At 45.4% G+C, this 20,458-nt stretch overlaps 1 protein-coding gene across 1 annotated transcript in view; it reads right to left on the minus strand.

Annotated features, from left to right (window-relative positions):
- The window catches only part of brms1 (BRMS1 transcriptional repressor and anoikis regulator), a 66,955-nt gene that overhangs the window by 36,894 nt on the left and 9,603 nt on the right, over positions 1-20,458 (minus strand). The window contains exons 2-3 of the mRNA XM_060918230.1: positions 4,066-4,301; positions 1,568-1,658 (exon numbers count right to left, since the gene is read on the minus strand). Coding sequence (XP_060774213.1) covers positions 1,568-1,658; positions 4,066-4,276 — 302 coding nt within the window. The 5' untranslated portion in view covers positions 4,277-4,301. The remainder of the gene's footprint in view (positions 1-1,567; positions 1,659-4,065; positions 4,302-20,458) is intronic.

Consider the following 20,458-nt stretch of genomic DNA (forward strand, 5'->3'; position numbering starts at 1 on the left):
AAGGACCCGCGGGAACCCTGTAAGAGGCTGCTATCCAAGAAATAACTCCCTCCGCTCCAAAACTGACACCTTCAAGCTTAACTAAAGTTTGAAGCTGACCACATGGACAAAGAAAAAGCCTTCTGGAGGATAGCTGTATGGTCAGATGAGACAAAGATTGAGTTGTTTGGCTACAATGACCACCACGTACAGAGGAACACTGTACCAGCTGGTGGTGGTGGTAGGATCATCATGCTCTGGGGCTGTTTTGCTGCCAGTGAAACTGGTTCATTGCACAAAGTGGATGGAACAACGAAGGAGGACGACTACCTCAGAATTCTTCAGCATAACCTCAAACCATTGGAAACTTGAACATGATTGGGAGTCACAACAGGACAACGAACCCAAAACACGCATCAGAGCTGGTTGTGGAGGATAAAGAAGGCTAACATTAAGCTTAAAACAAGTCCTGACTTCAACTCTATTGAAAATATATGGACCGTGCTTATAAGTCAAGTCCACGCCAAGAAAAAAAAAAATTTTGATTCAACTCTACCATGAAGAGTCGTGAAATATCCAACCAGAATTCTGCCAGAAGCTCGTTCATGGTAAACAAAAATGTTTGGTCAAGGTGAATCTTGTAAAGAGACATTTAACCCAAATATTAGGTGTGCTGTATGTATATTTTTTGGCCCTGTATTGATTTCAGAAAGCCCAAAGAAAATTGTGCACCAAATTCTAGTTTTGTGCTGGTTTTTTTTTTTTTAAAAGCTGTATTCTGCCACAGAAAAAGAACAGTTCAGAGAAGTCATTGAAAGCCCAACTATTGCCATGACATTCATGTCACTGTATGTAAACTTCTGACCACAACTGTAGGTGTCCACAAACTTTGGCCATATAAAGTACTTCAAAAATGTCATTTCTTGTGAACAACTTTAAGTATTATGATATTTATAAAAAACAGAGCTGCTGAATTCTTGATCCTGACTCATCACAAGGTCATTATGATTTCTATAGTAACAAGCCGTAACAAGGTTTTCCAGCACGGGACAGACAGCTTGACCGTTTTGGGGGGGTTCTTTGGGTAATATGACAAGCACAGTGAGGGAATGACTGTTTATCACAGTTTTAAAATCCGCCTGTTGTCACTGATGGCTTCATGAAACCTCCTTCACATGGATGCTCACAACTCTCCTGAGTCCTCTTCATTACTGCATGCCAGATAGTGAGCTTGGGAACACGGCCCTTACAGAGAACCCTTACAGTAAAAAGTACAATTAAGGAGGTCAAGTCTTTTCTTTAATCTACGTCAATAAATGAAATCATAGACTGTTCATTCCAGACGCGTTTCATTAAATATGCAAAATCTCAAAGATACCTTTGGCATCTTTGGTTTCAGGTTCATTTAGGAAGTCTTAGAAGACCAACAAAGATTTAAAATCAGTGTCCGCGTTCACGCTCACACTCGCTTTCCAGAACAATCACCAATAGCTCTTTATTGCTACATCACCACAAGCTCATTTATTTCAATACAGAATTCTTCAAACAGTGTCTCATAGTCCTGAATACTCAAAGAACACACTCTTACTTTTCTTTGAGTTCCAGGAACTGCTTCTCCAGATCAGACATCTCGTCCAGACACTCCATTCTCCTCCTTTCACAATCTTCATCATCAATCTCTGACAGATTACAGAAACACTCGTCAGCTATGATACACCATTATGTGATAGAACAGAAAATCATTGAAGACACTCTCCTTTCACACTCATTCATGATTAGATTTTCAATCAGCTTAAAGCAGATACGCAGAACCATGGCCTCACTTTTGTTTATAAATGCCTTAAGACCTCAAGAATGGTACAGGAATAGTTTTAAGCGTTAACAAATCTAATAGAGTAATTTTTACGATTAAAGTGACTTATATAGGTAGCGGTCTGAGTGAATGACCTTGACGTCCGTAACGTCACAGCAGGAAGTCTATCGGTCTCATCGCCATTTCCGCTATACTAAAACACAGCTGACTGCAACTCCGATCCTCCATTTTGAGCTAATTTATCACCATGCCACGTCGATGTGTTTTTGGCCGGTGCAGCAACACGACAGAAGGTGGATTTACGTTGCATTCACGGCCCAAGAATGTTCAAACTGCAAAGATTTGGACGCGTTTTGCGAGTCGTTCACGGGCACATTGGGCGGCCATGAAGTGGTCTCTCCTCTGCTCTGGACATTTTACTGAAGACTCGTACGAGACCTCTGATCTGTTGGAGTGTTGGCTGTAAGCCCGTACTGAAAGAGGGTGCAGTATTAACAATTAAAGGAAAAGAAAACTACAAGAAAAAGTATTTTATTTTAAAAGGAAAGTGAGTTCAGTTGCACCAGTTCTCCCAGAGTGAGCCGAGGGCTGTTGGTAAAACCCGGGACGGAACGCGATATATCGCTCGGGCAGTGACCTCCCTGCAGTTGTTGCTAAAACCAGTGACATCCCGTTCCATCCCGGGTTTTAGTAATTGCCTGAGCCGAGCAGTAATAGCGGAGTACTCAGTACGAAGAAAAGTGAATGTGTGGAGCAGCCGCCTGATTTCTAAACTGGATATTGCTGCCATCTTGCCCTTACATGGAAGAAGTGAATGAACAAAGAACTGAACGAACAACTGAAAGTCAGATTGTTTCAAAAACAATCAGCCTTCAAAAAGTGAGAATGCAGACGGGTAAGCGCAGACTCTCATTTAGATAAAAACTCCTCATTGCTTCCCTGCATTTAGATTAATACATGTATTGTGTGTTTAAGTTAGCGGTATAAGATTATTTAATTTGCTTCAGAATGTGACTCTCAGTTCATCTGATTATTTAATTAGCCTTTTACGTTTGATCAGTGAAAATGCATGCATGTACATGTATGTTGCATAAGTTATAACACCCATCCTGTTTTAATGAGAGTCAACACACAATCAATGAAGTCACATCAGTCTTAGTTGAGCAAGTGGTTAAAGGGATTTCTTACTTTCACCATACATTTTTGTTTATATGACTTTGGTCTATAGCTGTCAAAGGCCTCTGCATTAAAACAGGTTCCTGTTATGACTAGGGATGTTAACCGATGACCGTTTGATCGAATCAACGTCAACCGGTTAATTTTTTTTTTGGCTGTCGGTGGAAAAAAAAAAAAAAAAAATGTTTTGAAGCTGCTGATTTTGGAGCGGAGAACCTGGAATTCTGTGTTGTAAACGCTTGGGCCATGCCATGCGGTGTAAGGACGACAGCCGACAAATCAGAAACACCCATTCAGTCATGTCCCGCCCCAATTAAAGACGGCTGACAAATCAAACACCCATTCAGTCATGTCCCGCCCCAGTTGAACACAGCTGCCACTCGGTGAAAGAAAAAAAAAAAAAAAAAAAAAAAAGTGTAGACACAGGCTTTTTAGCTTACAAATTACTGTTCTGTTTTTTTTTTTTTTAATTATTATTAGAAGGCACATGGAGTTTAGTCCTGCCTTGGCCAGTGCATTCTGAAAGTATGTTTCGGTCTGTAGCCAACAATGCATGTTATTGCAGATCAGATCTCTCCACACAAACTAAAGGAGCAGATGCCGACTTTTTCACGGCTTTTTTCATGGACTGTAACGGCATTTGCTTACGTAGTAATTTTAATACAGAATTTACTCTGATGAAATTATTCAGACACTCCAACGCCCCCCCCCAAAAAAAATCGGATCTGCACGATCCGTGAAAAAGGCACGCCGTTTGCATCCCTGTTTAAACTCCTAGGTTAACCAACTTTAACCGGCTAATGAGGCTCGGTGGTCGGTCAAGATTGAGTTTTCGCCATGCCTAGTTATGACGTCACGCACTCAGGCATGGCTGGCTCAGCGGGGCAGCTCGAATGCCAACTTTGTAGTCGATTTTTACTCTCAAAAATATATATTTTTTTATTCCCATTTATGCAGCATACAAGAGTCAAGGATGGAGATACTATCCACTCAGGAAATTTATTTAAAAATAAAAGGCTCTACGTATCTGCTTTAAGATCCTCTCCAGTTTCTACACAGAACACCAGACAGGATAAGAAATGCTTTAATAGGCACACCTGAACTCTCCTCTTCTTCCTCCTCCTCTTCTTCTTCACTCTCCTCCAGGTCACTCTCTCGCTCCTCTCCACTCTCCTCCATCGTCTCCTCTGCCTCTCCTCCTTCCCGCTCCCTCTCTTCCTCCATCTCTCCATTAGCGTGAGGTGCCTCAGAGTCAGGCTCCGTCTCCATCTCCTCCTCTGCTTCACGCAGAGCAGGCTGGGCTGGCATCGCCGCTGCACACACCCTCAAGTTACTGTGAATTAAAAGAGGAATACACGGTATATTAAAAATCAGGGAAAGAAGGCAAAAATACTCATCAACTTCACTGTCAAAATAAAACACGTGGACCCAAAGCAGATACACTTATGACAAGTACAGTGAGGTAGACGATAAATACAACCAAGCTGAAGTCCCATTACACAGTGCTATTAAATCTGCTTTAAGCTGCTACTCCATGTAGAAAAATCCATATTCTTAACTTGCATTAAATTTGCATGACAAAGACAACCTTAACATATACAGCATTTCCAGACTATGCTTGTCATACACTTTAAATAGATTCAACATGACGAAACGATCTCATTTCTATAGCCGACACTTCATTTGTTTTTGCCTTTCTGTTTTATAATATACACTACCGTTCAAAAGTTTGGGGTCACCCAGACAATTCTGTGTTTTCCATGAAAAGTCACACACTTATTTCCCACCATAAGTTATAAAATGAATAGAAAATATAGTCAAGACATTTTTCTGGCCATTTTGAGCATTTAATCGAGCCCACAAATGTGATGCTCCAGAAACTCAATCTGCTCAAAGGAAGGTCAGTTTTATAGCTTCTCTAAAGAGCTCAACTGTTTTCAGCTGTGCTAACATGATTGTACAAGGGTTTTCTAATCATCCATTAGCCTTCTGAGGCCAAGTTTACATTAGACCGTATCTGTCTCGTTTTCTTCGCGGATGCACTGTCCGTTTACATTAAAACGCCGGGAAACGGGAATCCGCCAGGGTCCACGTATTCAATCTAGATCGTATCTGGTCCGGTGCTGTGTAAACATTGAGAATATGCGGATATGCTGTGCTGAGCTCTAGCTGGCGTCGTCATTGGACAACGTCACTGTGACATCCACCTTCCTGATTCGCTGGCGTTGGTCATGTGACGTGACTGCTGAAAAACGGCGCGGACTTCCACCTTGTATCACCTTTCATTAAAGAGTATAAAAGTATGAAAATACTGCAAATACTGATGCAAATACTGCCCATTGTGTAGTTATGATTGTCTTTAGGCTTGCCATCCTTCCACTTGCAAGTGGTAAGTGATACGCGCTGGGATCACACACACAGCGGCTCAGTCCCGAATCACTGCTTCTGCACTTCACTCGCGCGCTCTGTGAGCTGCGCAGGGCCGGAGTGCGCACCCTCCAGAGGGCACTCGCTGTTCAGGGCGGAGTGATTTGGAGCGCAGGATGCCTGCGGAGCCGAGCGTATCCGTGTATTGGTGTTGCTGTGTGCATGCGAATCGTGTATTGGTGTTGCTGTGTGCATGCTAATCGTTTTAAAAACGTTAATCTGATGATCTGCTGATACGGTCTAATGTAAACCCCACCTGAGGCAATGAGCAAACACATTGTACCATTAGAACACTGGAGTGATAGTTGCTGGAAATGGGCCTCTATACACCTATGGAGATATTGCACCAAAAACCACACATTTGCAGCTAGAATAGTCATTTAGCACATTAGCAATGTATAGAGTGGATTTCTGATTAGTTTAAAGTGATCTTCATTGAAAAGAACAGTGCTTTTCTTTCAAAAATAAGGACATTTCAAAGTGACCCCAAACTTTTGAACGGTAGTGTACCCTCACCAGCTACTTTAATAGGAACTTGCTCTTGATTTTAAGATTCCTGTTCTTGGCTGCAGGAGTAATAAAGTAGTAGTTCAATTTATATAGCACCTTTCACAAACCCAAGGACGCTTTACACAGGAGTTCCAAAAAAAAAAAAAAAAAGCCACACTAGGAAGAGTAGTGTGAGGTAAAGAGGAAAGTTTTCAAGTTAGCTTTGAAGGAAGAGAGTGGAACAGTCACGAAGCGATTGTGGTAATAAGTTCCAAAGTTTAGGAGCAACAGCACTGAATGATCTGCCACCCATAGATGCCAGTTTAAAACGTGGGACAGTCAGAAGTCCACAGACAGAAGATCTGAGGAAACGGGAGGGACCGTACAAATGAATTAGCTCGCAGAGATAGGAAGGGGCGAAACCATGAAGAGCTTTATAGATTAAAAGCAACATTTTGTATTTAATCCGAGAGATAACTGCCAACCAATGCAGTTGCTGTAAAACAACATTTTTGGAGCGGAACCAAATGTGTTCTTCTGCCGTTGCATGTGGAGACGCTTTTCTGCTCGCTACGGCTGTAAAGAGTTGCTATACCCTTCCTGACAGCTCAAACCTCGAATCTGCCCATTTTCCTCTGACCTCCCTTATCAAGAAGACGTTTCCACCCACAGAACTGTCGCTCACTCAACATTTTTTGTTTTTCTGCACCATTCTGTGTAAACTCTAGAGACTGTTGTGTGTGAAAACCCCAGGAGATCAGCAGTTTCTGAAATACTCAAACCAGTCCATCTGGCTCAAACCAACACCCATGCCACAGTGAAAGTCACACTTTGAGATCACAATTTTTCCCGTTCTGATGTTTGATGTGAACATTAAGTGAAGCTCTGGATTTATATCTGTACGATTTTATGCATTGTGCTGCTGTCAAGGGATCGGCTGATTAGATAACTTATTTACTGCAATTACTGTTGCAGCGATTTCCAGAACTCTTGACATGAGCAAGGTTGAAATCAAAAGTGCTCTATAAATAAAACAAATAAATAAAAAAGGCCAGAGCCTCTCACTAGTTCATGGCAAGGCAAAATAATTCTGGTTCTATATTGGTGGTGATCCAATTCCCACTGTTAAAGAGGAACCGGTAAAGAGCTTGGGATGTTGGTATACTCTTCCACTGACAGATCGCCATCAAGGAGTTGAAGTCGAGGAGTCGACTAGGGATAGTCTCAGAGTAATTGATCAGACCCCTTTTCCAGGAAGGCTGAAGATTTGGTGTTCCCAATTTGGCCTTGTTTCACGTATCCTATGGCCCTTACTTACTTATCCTCTTCTTCCCTGGTGGGAAGTAAGGCCCCGACCCAACGACGGCATTATTGGCGATCCTTCGCTACTTTTTGAGCTTCGCCCCATCTAAGGCCTCTCTTCAAGCTCGGTCTGGACTGTTCTTCCCTGGGTTGTTTTGGGTCGTCCAGGACGGGTCCACTGTAGCGATGTCTTTGGTATGCGCCCCTGCTCCATTCTTAAAACGTGTCCCAACCATTTCAGGCGACGGCGCTTAATTTCCAGTATGATGTAGTAGCAGCCCGTGCCTTTTTTGTGATTGTTGCGGGCTAAAATGTCTGTTGTGGGGGGGTTTCCAAAAAATTGCGATGAAAGTTGCGGTGTTTTTTAGGTTTTTGTTGCAATTACATTGTGGGAGGAAGTGAAAGTTGCGAGAAATTGTTGCAATTTTCTCTTTTTGTGATTAAAATTGAGTGATGTTTATTATTACTGAAAAACTATTGATCAAAAAAAACAGACACTGAGAAATGGTCCTATAAACAACTTTACCAATATAAAAGATTACCAGGACTACAAAAATGCAGAAAAATAGGCTTTACTTATCCAAATGCACCTGTTGGTTCAAAAGTTAAAATACATAGAACCTCACAGCACAACATGAAGTTACCTTAAAATATAATATAAATGCCTCAGCTTTCATGTAAGAAAAAAAAAAAAAACTATTAATACTAGTACTGTGTGCAGGCAGTCTCTCCTGAAGACTAAATTAAACAATAATTATAAACTAATAAAATAAATGGCTCAGGCTTCATAGAAGAAAAAAAACAATTTGAACAGAATCTCACAGTATGATGCTGAAGCTGCCTAAACAATGGAAAATAAAATACCATTTTGGCAAAAATGTTGGCATCCATTAATTTCTTGTATTAAGTAAAAAAAAAAATAAAGTGCACACAGTCCTTCACTGTAAACATAACACACTTTCAGTAACAGAATTTAAGCCTACATAAACACTGACTCGCACATGCAGCGTTGCCAGATACTGCTGACGTTTTCTAGTCCAAAATATGTTCAAAACCCGCCAAAATGCACTTAAAACTGCCCAATCTGGTAACACTGCGCACATGCTGCTTCTCTTGAACATATACACGGAAGTAAGGCGGAAGGTAGTTTGTCGACGTCACCTCAAGACGACGCCAACGATTGGTCAAATTTGCGGGAAAGTTGTGGTGATTGGATATAATTGCAACACCGCCCTGAATTCACGGGGATTGGATGAATTTGCGTTGAAATCGCAACATCGCGAAATCCTGGAGGGTCTGATTTTTGAAAATTAGGGACTGTCTTTTTAAGGGGAGCTGTTGCCTTTGAAACGCTCTTTTTTTTATTCTTTCCAAGCAGCCTGTCCTGCCCTAACTGCATCCTGCCGCTTCTCAGATGAATGCAGGAAACAATAAAATGTTGAAAAACTGCTCGTACTCGTTTGAAGGAGTCTTGTGAATAGCGGTATTTCTGCAATTCGCAAATTTGTAAATGCGGTCCAAATCTGGGTCAGCCATCGTTGTTGTATTGAAGAAAGCGTGTAGAGCTAGCTGGCAACACCGATGTGGCGTGACATTTTTAACACGGCAGCCGTCAATTCGTACATTGACGGATCATCATTTTCTCATTTTTAAAAAAAAGTGTACGCCTGGTCATTAACCCCCTCCCCACCGCGTACGGTTTGTACGCTCGTGATAATGATGAAAATTATGGATGACCCCTTACGTATTGTATATTTACTTAATATACTGTAATCATATGCTTATTAGGAGGAGCAATAAATCAGATTTGACCCATTTTCCAATACAGTACACTGATGTTTTTTTGCGCAGGCAACATGTTATGTTGACTGATATAACAGATCTTTGCATGAGAACTTAAAACATACACAGAACCATGGCCTCACTTTGTTTATAAATGCCTTGAGACCTCAAGAATGGCACAGGAACAGTTTTAAGCGTTAACAATGAATCTAATAGAGTAATTTTTATGATTAAAGTGATTCATATAGGTAGCGGTCTGAGTGAATGACCTTGATGTCCATAACGTCACAGCAAGAAGTCTATCGGTCTCATCGCCATTTCCGCCATACTAAAACACAGAGCGGACTGCAATTCTGACCCTCCATTTTGAGCCAATTTAATCGCCATGCCACGTAGATGTGTTGCTGGCCGGTGCAGCAACATGACAGAAGGTGGATTTACGTTGCATTCACGGCCCAAGAAATGTTCAAACTGCAAAGATTTGGACGCATTTTGTGAGTTCTTCACGGGCACATTGGGTGCCTATGAAGTGGTCTCTCCTCTGCTCTGCACATTTTACTGAAGACTCGTACGAATCCTCTGATCTGTTGAGGAGTGTTGGCTATAAGCCCATACTGAAAGAGAGTGCAGTCCCAACAATTAAAGGAAAACTACAAGAAAAGGAAAGCAAGTTCAGTTGCACCAGTTTTCCCAGCGTGAGCCGAGGGTTGTTGCTAAAACCCGGGACGTGACATCGCTAGGGCAGTGACCTCCCCGCAGTTGTTGCTAAAACCGGTGACACCCCGTCCCAGGTTTTAGTAATTGCCTGAGCCGAGCAGTAATAGCGGAGTACTCAGTATGGAGAAAACGGAGAATGAGTGGAGCAGATGTCTGATTTCTCTGCTGGATATGCTTGCCTCAGCAGCAATATCTCACCCTTACATGGAAAAAGTGAATGCACGGAGAACTGAATGAACAACTGAAAGTCGGATTGTTTCAAAACAAATTGGCCATAAGATCGGCCTTCAAGAAGCGAGAACGCACAGACGGGTAAGCTCCGACTCTCATTTGGATACAAAACAAAAACGACACGCGTTGTTTAATACCTGCATTTAGATTAATACATGTAACTTGTATTGTGTGTTTAAGTTACCGGTATAAGATTCTTTAATTTGCTTCAGAATGTGATTGTCTCAGTTCATCTGATTCTTTAATTAGCCTTTTATGTTTTATCAGTGAAAATGCATGCATGTACATGTCTGTTGCACAAGTTATAACACCTATCCTGTTTCAAGGAGAGTCAACCCACAATCAATGAAGTCAAATCAGTCTTAGTTGAGCAAGTCGGTAACGGGATTTCTTTCACCATAAATTTTTATTTATACGACTTTGGTCAATAGCTGTCAAAGGCCTCGGCCTTAAAACCGGTTACCGCTGTGACATCACGTACTCAGGGCTGGCTGGCTCAGCAGGGCAGCGCAAATGCCAATTTTGCGGTTGATTTTAACTCAAAAAAAAAAAAAATCATTCCCATTTATGCAGTATACAAGAGCCAAGGATGGAGATACTATCCACTCAAATTTATTTAAAAATAAAAAGTGCTGCGCATCTGCTTTAAAGGCGCAGTGTGTAGAATTTAGGGGGCGCAGTGTGCAGAAAGGGAATATAGCATTCATAAGTATGTGTGGCAGCAGGGGCGTGGTCAAGCGTCGGTCTGTGAATGGAGTCAGGGAAGGCAAGTGGCAGAATCACTGCACCTGATGCAAGTTAACCTGTGTCTTCCCCAGTGACCGCACGACGGCCCCGAGACCTTCCTCGCGCTCTTTGAGCAGGCAGCAGAGGCCTGGGGCTGGCCGGTGGAACAGCGTGCGGCACGCCTCCTCCCCCTGCTAACGGGCGAGGCGCAGCTGGCTGCACTACAGCTCTCCACCGACAGCCGGCTGGTCTACGCCGACCTCTGCCGGGCCGTCCTCCAGCGTGTGGGGGTGCACCCCGGAACAACGGCAGTGCTTCCACGCCTGGAGGAGGCTGGCTGGCCGTTCGCATTTGGCCAGCAACTCTGGGATGCCTGCCGGCGGTGGCTGAGGACCAACAACTGCGACGCCGAGGGAATCGTCGATCTGGTGGCGCTGGAACAATTTCATCACCCGACTTCCCGAAGGAATAGCGGAGTGGGTCCAGTGCCATTGCCCGGCTTCGCTGGATCAGGCCATCGAGCTGGCGGAGGACCATTTGGCAGCTGTTCCAACGGCAGGACAGCATATCTCCTCTTCTCCCCTTTCTCTCCCCCCCCCCCACCCCTTCTGTTCCTCGTCCTCGCCCCGTTCCCCCACTGCGGAGGCGGGGGCCGGCTCCACCCCAGCCGGCCCGCCACACCCGCAGTGCCCTACCGTTTCCCACTTCCGTGTCTATCTCTCCTCTCCCCCAGGTGAGTGAGCTCCGGAACACCAGTACAGCCAGAGAGAGCCTGGGCCGGTTTGCTGGTGCTGCGGGGAGCCGGGGCACCTCCAGCATCAGTGCTCGGCCATGGAGGTGGGCGTGGTGGTCCGGATCCCCGACGTGCCAGGGACCGCCCTCGATCAGGCCGGAGCATATCGCATACCGGTGAGTATCCAAGGGGATACGTATCAGGCCTCAATCCACCAAAGCGTGTTGCAAAACGAGGCACTGGGGAGAGCACGATTGCTGAAGATGTATGTGCACGAGGATGTTCACAACTACCCTTTAGTGTCGGTCCACATTCTATTTCGAGGGGAGAAATTTAGAGCAAAGATGGCGGTTAATCCTCACCTTACCCACTCGATAATTTTGGGGACTGATTGGCCGGGATTTCGGGAATTTATGACTAATTTATGGCCCTTTTCCACTACCCTTTTTCAGCTCACTTCAGCTCGCTTCAGCCCGACACGGCTCGCGTTTCGACTACCAAAGAACAGCACGACTCAGCTCCCTTCAGCCCCGCTTAGCCCCTAAAACTCGCACGGTTTTGGAGTAGGGCTGAAGCGAGCCAAACCGAGCAGAGTGAGGCTAGGGGCGTGAGCAGACACTCCCCTGTGCACTGATTGGTGAGGAGGAGTGTCTTCACATGCCCACACATGCCCCACGAGCACGCTGGGATCTGTAAACACCGTAAACCCGGAAGAAGAATTACGAATTACGAGAATTTCTGAAGCCTTGTGCGCCTCGCCTCATCTATACGCTCTTGCCAGTATCTGTTGGCGTTGTCGGTGACAACAAGCCACAGCACCAAGACCAGCAACACTAACGACTCCATGTCCTCCATGTTTATTGTTTACTATCAGAGTTGTGAGACTACCGCTTAAAAGCTCACTGATGTCACTGTTTGCGCCACCTAACGACATCACCTGACGTCCACCCACTTTCGCTAACTCCACCCAATGTGTCCACCCACTTCCAGCCAGCACGGTTCAGCGCGGTTGTAGTCGAAATGCAACTCCAACCGCCCCGCTCAGCTCGACTCAGCCCAACTCAGCACCGCACGGCTCAGCCGCGTTTGTAGTGGAAAAGCGGCATTAGTGAAGAGTGGGGCCTGCCATAGTTCAGCAGGGGGAGGTCCCAGTGTGGCATTGGCGGGAGTAGCTGTCACAGAGCCGTCTACATCACCGCATCAGAGTGAGGAGCAGCAGGCTCCTCCTCCCCCTCTCGGGGAATCCCTCACGGATTTCCCATTAGAGCAGTCACGAGACGAGACTCTGCGGCATGCGTTTGACCAAGTAAGAGTAATCGATGGTCAAAACGCTCCAGCCAAACGCCACCCCGTACTTCCCCTATTTTTCCATTATTAAGGATAGATTATACCAAGTGACACAGGACACTCAGACTAAGGAGCCGATTACACAGCTTTTGATCCCAAAGAGCCGCCGGGAATTTATATTCCAGGCGGCTCACTGTAATCCCATGGCTGGACATTTGGGGCAGGATAAGACACTAGCCCGAATAATGGCCCGGTTCTATTGGCCAGGGATTCACGGCGATGTCCGTAGGTGGCAGGGTTTCCCATACGTAGACCATTGTGTGGCGCAGCGCCACACAATGGATTCCTATCGCCACACAATCAGAGTCGCGATTTTGAAAAAAAATTTATTCCGTTGCATATCGTTCCGTTCATTCATAGTGCTCTTTCTACTAGTTCACACACGCGCACACACCCACACACAGAGACGCGTGTACACAGGCCTGCCGTTGCGCATATACCCAGACTGCAATTAGGCCTGTTAGGCTAATTAAAAATAACGCAGCCTTCCTGATTCGCCTTCCAACCCCTTATTTTAAAAGGTAGCCTACGTCGTGCTCGTGATTAGCTTTATCATAGCCTTCTTGGCTTACATGAAACGGACATCCCCGAGTCAGGCTATAAACCAATTTTGATGCATACAGTAGCAGCTTGACGCGAGGAACCGGCCTTATTGCATTATCCCATTTATCCCGCTTCAGCATTCATGCAAGTTATTAATAATGGCTTGACATTCACAATAAATAAGGATTTCCCACTAGCCTAAATAAAATGTTATACTCACAAGGATGCCCAGTCGATGCTATTTTATTATTTTGTTGTTACATGATACTATTTATTTCATTTTAGTATTGGTTGAGGCAAGTGTTGAGTTCAATATTTAAAATAAAAACCTCCAGCTTGTTTTTTGCAATTTATTCCTTGAATGTCAACTAAAGAATGATTGAAAGATTGCCACCAAAAAGGCAAAAAACTAAGGTAAAAACTAAACTTTAACTTCAATTTTGGTGAGTATTTTTCATAAATTTAAAAGACGGGTTTTCCACCAACATCAAGCCCAGCAAACTAATGGCCTGCCCTGTAATGTAAAGTTGGGTCGAGGAATGAAACCAGGCAGGGTTCTGGTAAAAACTGTTTTAGCTGTCTTCTCTTAAAGGAACTGTCCACCGTATTTCCATAATGAAATATGCTCTTATCTGAATTGAGACGAGCTGCTCCGTACCTATCTGAGCTTTGCGCGACCTCCCAGTCAGTCAGACGCAGTCAGACGCACTGTCACTCCTGTTAGCAATGTAGCTAGGCTCAGTATGGCCAACGGTATTTTTTTTGGGGCTGTAGTTAGATGTGACCAAACTCTTCCGCGTTTTTCCTGTTTACATAGGTTTATGAGACCAGTGATATGAAACAAGTTCAGTTACACAAATTGAAACGTAGCGATTTTCTATGCTATGGAAAGTCCGCACTATAATGACAGGCGTACTAACACCTTCTGCGCGCTTCGGCAGCGCATTGATATCTGAGCTCCGTATCAATGCGCTGCCGAAGCGCGCAGAAGGTGTTAGTACGCCTGTCATTATAGTGCGGACTTTCCATAGCATAGAAAATCGCTACGTTTCAATTTGTGTAACTGAACTTGTTTCATATCACTCGTCATATAAACCTATGTAAACAGGAAAAATGCGGAAGAGTTTGGTCGCATCTAACTACAGCCCCAAAAAAATACCGTTGGCCATACTGAGCCTAGCTACATTGCTAACAGGAGTGACAGCGCGTCTGACTGCGTCTGACTGACTGGGAGGTCGCGCAAAGCTCGGATAGGTACGGAGCAGCTCGTCTCAATTCAGATAAGAGCATATTTCATTATGGAAATACGGTGGACTGTTCCTTTAAAGAACTTGAAAGAATTTAGATTGAACTGAATAATCTCAAATGCTTCTTATAGCTTTAAAATAGTCCCAGCAGGTGACTCTGAAGAAAAATACCGTGTGTTTGTACACCACCCGCTGTAAACACTTTGCATACACCCCAATGACCGACTCCACCGACTGCCATGACACCACTGCGCCCGAGTCCCTCATCGGCACAGTGGAGCACCACAAATTGCTACCTGGTCTGTGGGAAACACTGAGGTGGTGTACGGCATGCTGCGAATGCCAGTTAGTAAATCCAGCGGCCATTCCAAAAGCACCTTTGCGCCCTCTGCCATTAATCGAGACCCCGTTTGAAAGAATTGGGATGGATCTCGTCGGGCTATTAGATCAGTCAACATGAGGATCTCGCTTTATTTTAGTTCTGGTGGACTATGCAACGCGATATCCGGAAGCAGTGCCTCTTCGCAATATCTCAGCACATAGTATTGTGGAAGCACTCTTCCGTGTCATCTCCCGAGTTGGAATCCCCAAAGAGATTCTGACTGATCAAGGCACTACGTTATGTCTCACACACTGCACGAACTGTATGGGTTACTGGGAATTAAGCCAATCCGCACTAGTGTTTATCACCCACAAACGGACGGCTTAGTTGAACGGTTTAATCGCACCCTCAAAAACCATTTTAAAAAAAATTTGTAAGCGAGGACGCACGCAACTGGGATAAATGGCTCGAGCCCCTGTTATTCGCAGTGCGAGAGGTCCCACAAGCCTCCACGGGGTTCTCCCCGTTCGAATTATTATATGGATGTAAGCCGTGGGGCATTCTAGATGTACTGCGGAAAAATTGGGAGGGACCCTCAACGAGCAAAAATGAAATTCAATACGTTAAATCGACCTGCGCGCAAAAACACACACACACACACACACACACACACACACACACAAGGAGAATTTGCGGCAGGCCCAAGAACAGCAAATCCACCTGTACGACAGGGGCATACGTCTTCGGAAGTTCGCACAGGGAGATAAAGTACTCGAGCTGTTGCCCGCATCGAGCTCCAAATTAATCGCCAAGGGCCCTTTGAGGTCACACGGTGAGTCGGGGACGTCGACTATGAGGTGAGACGAACGGACAGGGGTGGGGCGTTACAGATTTACCACCTCAATCTGCTAAAACTTTGGAACGAGGAGGTCGCCGTGGTGTTGGTGTCGTTGGTTCCAGAGAAGGCGGAGCTGGGGCCGGAGGTTCAAAAGGGAACATTGACTACCACTCCAGTCCCCTGTGGAGACCACCTCTCCCCGACCCAACTCACAGAGGTTGCCCAGTTGCAGACAGAATTTGACGTTTTCTCACCCCTGCCCGGCCGCACCCGCCTCATAGAACACCACATTGAGATGCCCCTGGGTGCACAGCCACCGTTACAGGCTGCCCGAATACAAGAAAAAGGTGGTTCGGGAAGAATTCGAGGCCATGCTCGACATGGGCATCGTCGAGGAGTCCCACAGTGACTGGAGCAGCCCGGTGGTCTTGGTTCCCAAGGCCGACGGGTCGGTCCGGTTCTGTGTGGACTATAGAAAAGTCAACGCGGTGTCTAAATTCAATGTGTACCCGATGCCTCGTATTGATGAGTTGCTCGATCGACATCAGCAGGAAGCTGTCTGTGCGTGAGGACCGCTACAGCACCATAGAGGAGTGCCTTGCCATCAAGTGGGTGGTCTTCGCCCTCTGCTACTACCTACTGGGATGCCCCTTCACCCTCTGTTCTGACCACGCGCCCCTCCAGTGGCTCCACCGCATGAAGGATGCAAACACGCGGATCACCTGGTGGTATCTGGCACTCCAGCCGTTTAAGTTCAAGGTGGTCCACAGGCCGGGGGGGCAGATGGTCGTGGCGGATTTCCTCTCCCATCCGGGGGGGGGGGGGGGGAGTCAGCTGCAGGCCGGATGGCTCCCCAGCCTGAGTCGGGCAGTGGGGATATGTGGCAGTGGGGGCGTGGTCAAGCGTCAGCCTGTGAATGGAGGGCGGAGTCAGGGAAGGTAAGTGGCAGAATCACTGCACCTGATGCAAGTCAACCTGTGCTTGTGTGTCTTTCCCAGTGACCTCACCCTATAAAAGGAGAGACAGAGTGCGCGCAGAGGAAGGGAGCTCTCTCTCCCCAACCAGAACACGTGTGCACGCATGCGCGTGGCTGGGAGAGCATGAAAAGCTACAAATAATTAAAAAAAAAAAAAAAAGTGTTTTGAGAACTCAGTTCTGGCCTACCGTGCTTCTGTGTTCCACCCACCCACTCTGAGTCCTACAGTACGTTTTCATTAGTGTGCAATTACTTGTACCTCCAGACTTGTTTTTATAAGATTAGAATGAGCCTTATATCTACATAGAGTGCAGGTCCACTTCCACAGAGCTGCCATGATGCTCCGCTACCATAGCCCAGAACAGACAAACCTCTCGAGAGCATTAATTAACGTTTGCTGGTGCTGTTTAACAAGTTCAAGAACCCACATTTTGAAAAATGGAGGATCTTACTTATTATTTAGCACTCGGGGGGGGGGGGGGGGGGGGGGGGGGGAATGAACGCAAGTATTGGAAGTACACTACAAGCACCTGACGGCCAATACACACTTGGACAGAGAGAGGCATTCGGTTGGTCAAATCCTACAAAGTGAACCTTTACAACAAGAATGTTATTGGCATTCTAAAAGCAAGTCCTGACTTCCTGTGTAAAATCTGTTTCACATCAGTCAACGTAACATGTTTACATAATAAACAGTAGCACATCAGTGGGTTGTAACGGAATGAAATGGAAGCACAGTGGTGTAGTGGTCATCACTGCCGCCTCACAGCAAGAAGGTTCTGGGTTTGAACCCTATGGCCGGAGAAGGGCTTTCTGTGCGGAGTTTGCATGTTCTCCCCGTGTCTGCGTGGGTTTCCTCCACAGTCATGCAGGTGAGGTAAAATACCCAGGCGCTGGGGTTGTACCAGGTAGTGCATAGCGAGTGTTAGTCCCAAGCCCGGACAGATTGGGGAGAGTTGTGTCAAGTGTTAAAACCTATGCCAAATCAGATACGTGGAACAGATCCACTGTGGCGACTCCGAATGTACGGGAGGAGCCGAAAAAAGTGGGTTGGAATGGAAAATTAGTCTAATCCAAATCTGAAGTTGATCCTAATAAGCCAATAATAATCCATATGATATGAGGAGTGATTAATAAAGCAAATAGTGTTTTCCATAATGGATAAAAATAATTATATGCAGGTGTACACACAGGCTAAATATTAAGGATGCACCTATTCCACTTTTTCTCAACAAGACCGATATTGGCATTCAGACACCAAATGTGGAACAGGTGTGCCCCAAGACAGTATTTACACATACACCTACGAGCAAGTCCGATCATTGCAGGATCTGGCAAGGAAGATTCATTCTGTACTTAGGAGACCATGCTTAAAGGAGAACTGAAGTCCTTCTTAAACTTGCTTTATTTCTTAATTAACATGTTATTCAATTACGTTTTTGGTTTTATTAACCTTATATCATGACTCGTATTGCCATATTATAATTACACTTATCAGCCTTTTTGGTTTGTAGCCGTGTTGAATGTAGTTCGTATGGTCCACGGCAGGCATCGTTTATCCGCGCGATCTTCACGAGACTTGTGCAAGACTTCAAACGTGAAGTGTCAGCGCCGCCATTTTGAAAACTGTTTACACAGCGGCCAGATCGCCAGACCATTCCAATTTAGATTACATTTCGAGATTTGCCAGCTTCATCAATGATGGAGTGTCAGTCCTGCGCACTGTGTCGCGTGCACCTGAAGGCGCGCCTCGGGCTGCGCACGCACCGAGTGGACTCCAGCACGCGCGCCATGAACAAGGCGCACCTGAGCTCAATTAAGGAACTGTGTTTGCCTATTTAAAGGAACAGTCCACCGTATTTCCATAATGAAATATGCTCTTACCTGAATTGAGACGAGCTGCTCTGTACCTATCCGAGCTTTGCGCGACCTCCCAGTTAGTCAGACGCAGTCAGACGCGCTGTCACTCCTGTTAGCAATGTAGCTAGGCTCAGTATGGCCAACGGTACTTTTTGGGGCTGTAGTTAGATGTGACCAAACTCTTCCGCGTTTTTCCTGTTTACATAGGTTTATATGACCAGTGATATGAAACAAGTTCAGTTACACAAATTGAAACGTAGCGATTTTCTATGCTATGGAAAGTCCGCACTATAATGACAGGCGTACTAACACCTTCTGCGCGCTTCGGCAGCGCATTGATATCAATGAGCTACATTGCTAACAGGAGTGACAGCGCGTCTGACTGCGTCTGACTAACTGGGAGGTCGCGCAAAGCTCGGATAGGTACGGAGCAGCTCGTCTCAATTCAGGTAAGAGCATATTTCATTATGGAAATACGGTGGACTGTTCCTTTAAGGACTGTGCTGATGCATTCACAAGATATTACAATATGCATTACCGAGCCTTTCTACCTGTTGTCTTGATTTCCTGTTTCACGATCCTTGTGCCCGTTTCTCATTCTTGTCCTCGCTTAGCCTTTGATGCTCTGTTTGCGCCTCGACCGACCCTTTCGCCTGTATTCTCATTTTTGATCTAGCCTGCCATTTTGGATTGTTTGCCTGTGTATATATTGTCTCACTGTATATATATTGTGCACTTTATTAAACTGTATACTTCTGCACATACATCCGCCTCCCTCGTGTACGTGACATGGAGATTATTCCATACAACTTCAAACCAACTGAGAAGAGTGGGGAAAAACGACAGGATAAGGACTAGTCCGTCACGCTGGTATTTACGTCGTTACGGTCGCACAATTAAAACGTGCCAGATCAAGCGGCTGGTGGGTTTTCAAAATAATAAATACATGCATGTATTTTTGTGATGAATACATATTATACTAAGTGCATTTCCCACATAATCCTCAAAAAGTTTTCGGACAGCACTACAAAATGGCATCCGCACTATATAGTGCCCTATGGAGTGATTTCGGACACGGAAAACTTCCGGCTTGATTACATCAGCATTCGAAAGAGGATGCATGCGTCTTTTGACAACGTTAACAGATGGTCACTTTGATTTCCGCTGTACGTTTTACTTCCGTCCTATGATGTCTTGCACAGGTCTCAGCAAATCTCATTTACGGCCATTGCTTTGACAAATGGACTGATATTACATAGCATATTTCAAACACTCAACTTGCTATAGCAGTGACAAAATAGCTGTCAAAAATGCATTCCTATCTTTAATAAAATGAGAAATAGAATTTTTTTTTTGGGCGAGTTGAAAATTATGCAGACGATACAGCCGCCCTTGACAGTACCATACCCAGGCTGCAAGAAACCACTGACCATATCGCGAGGTATGGCAAGGAAGCAGGCCTACAGATTGGCACAAACAAGACAAAGACCATGCTAATAGGAAGGTCCCATAACCAGCGTCCTTACCCTCTTTCCAAAACCCTGAATATAGAGGTTGAGGGAATAATGCCGCTTTTCCACTACAAACGCGGCTGAGCCGTGCCGTGCCGAGTCGAGCTGAGTCGAGCTGAGCGGGGCTGTTGGAGTTGCATTTCGACTACAACCGCGCTGAACCGTGCTGGCTGGAAGTGGGTGGACACATTGGGTGGAGTTAGCAAAAGTGGGTGGACGTCAGGTGATGTCGTTAAGCAGCGCAAACAGTGACATCAGTGACAGTGGCGGAACAAGTCAGAGCCGGGCCGGGGCAAATGACCGGGCCCTTTATTAAAGCTTATCATAACATCATTTTAGGCTACAAAATGTCCGCAATTGCGGTGTTTACCAATTTCAACACTACCGGGTGCAACTCTGTTATTTAGTACATCAAGTCCTTCAAACGAACATGTAACTC

Source organism: Neoarius graeffei, chromosome 1 (assembly GCF_027579695.1).
Source record: "Neoarius graeffei isolate fNeoGra1 chromosome 1, fNeoGra1.pri, whole genome shotgun sequence".
Taxonomy (NCBI): domain Eukaryota; kingdom Metazoa; phylum Chordata; class Actinopteri; order Siluriformes; family Ariidae; genus Neoarius; species Neoarius graeffei.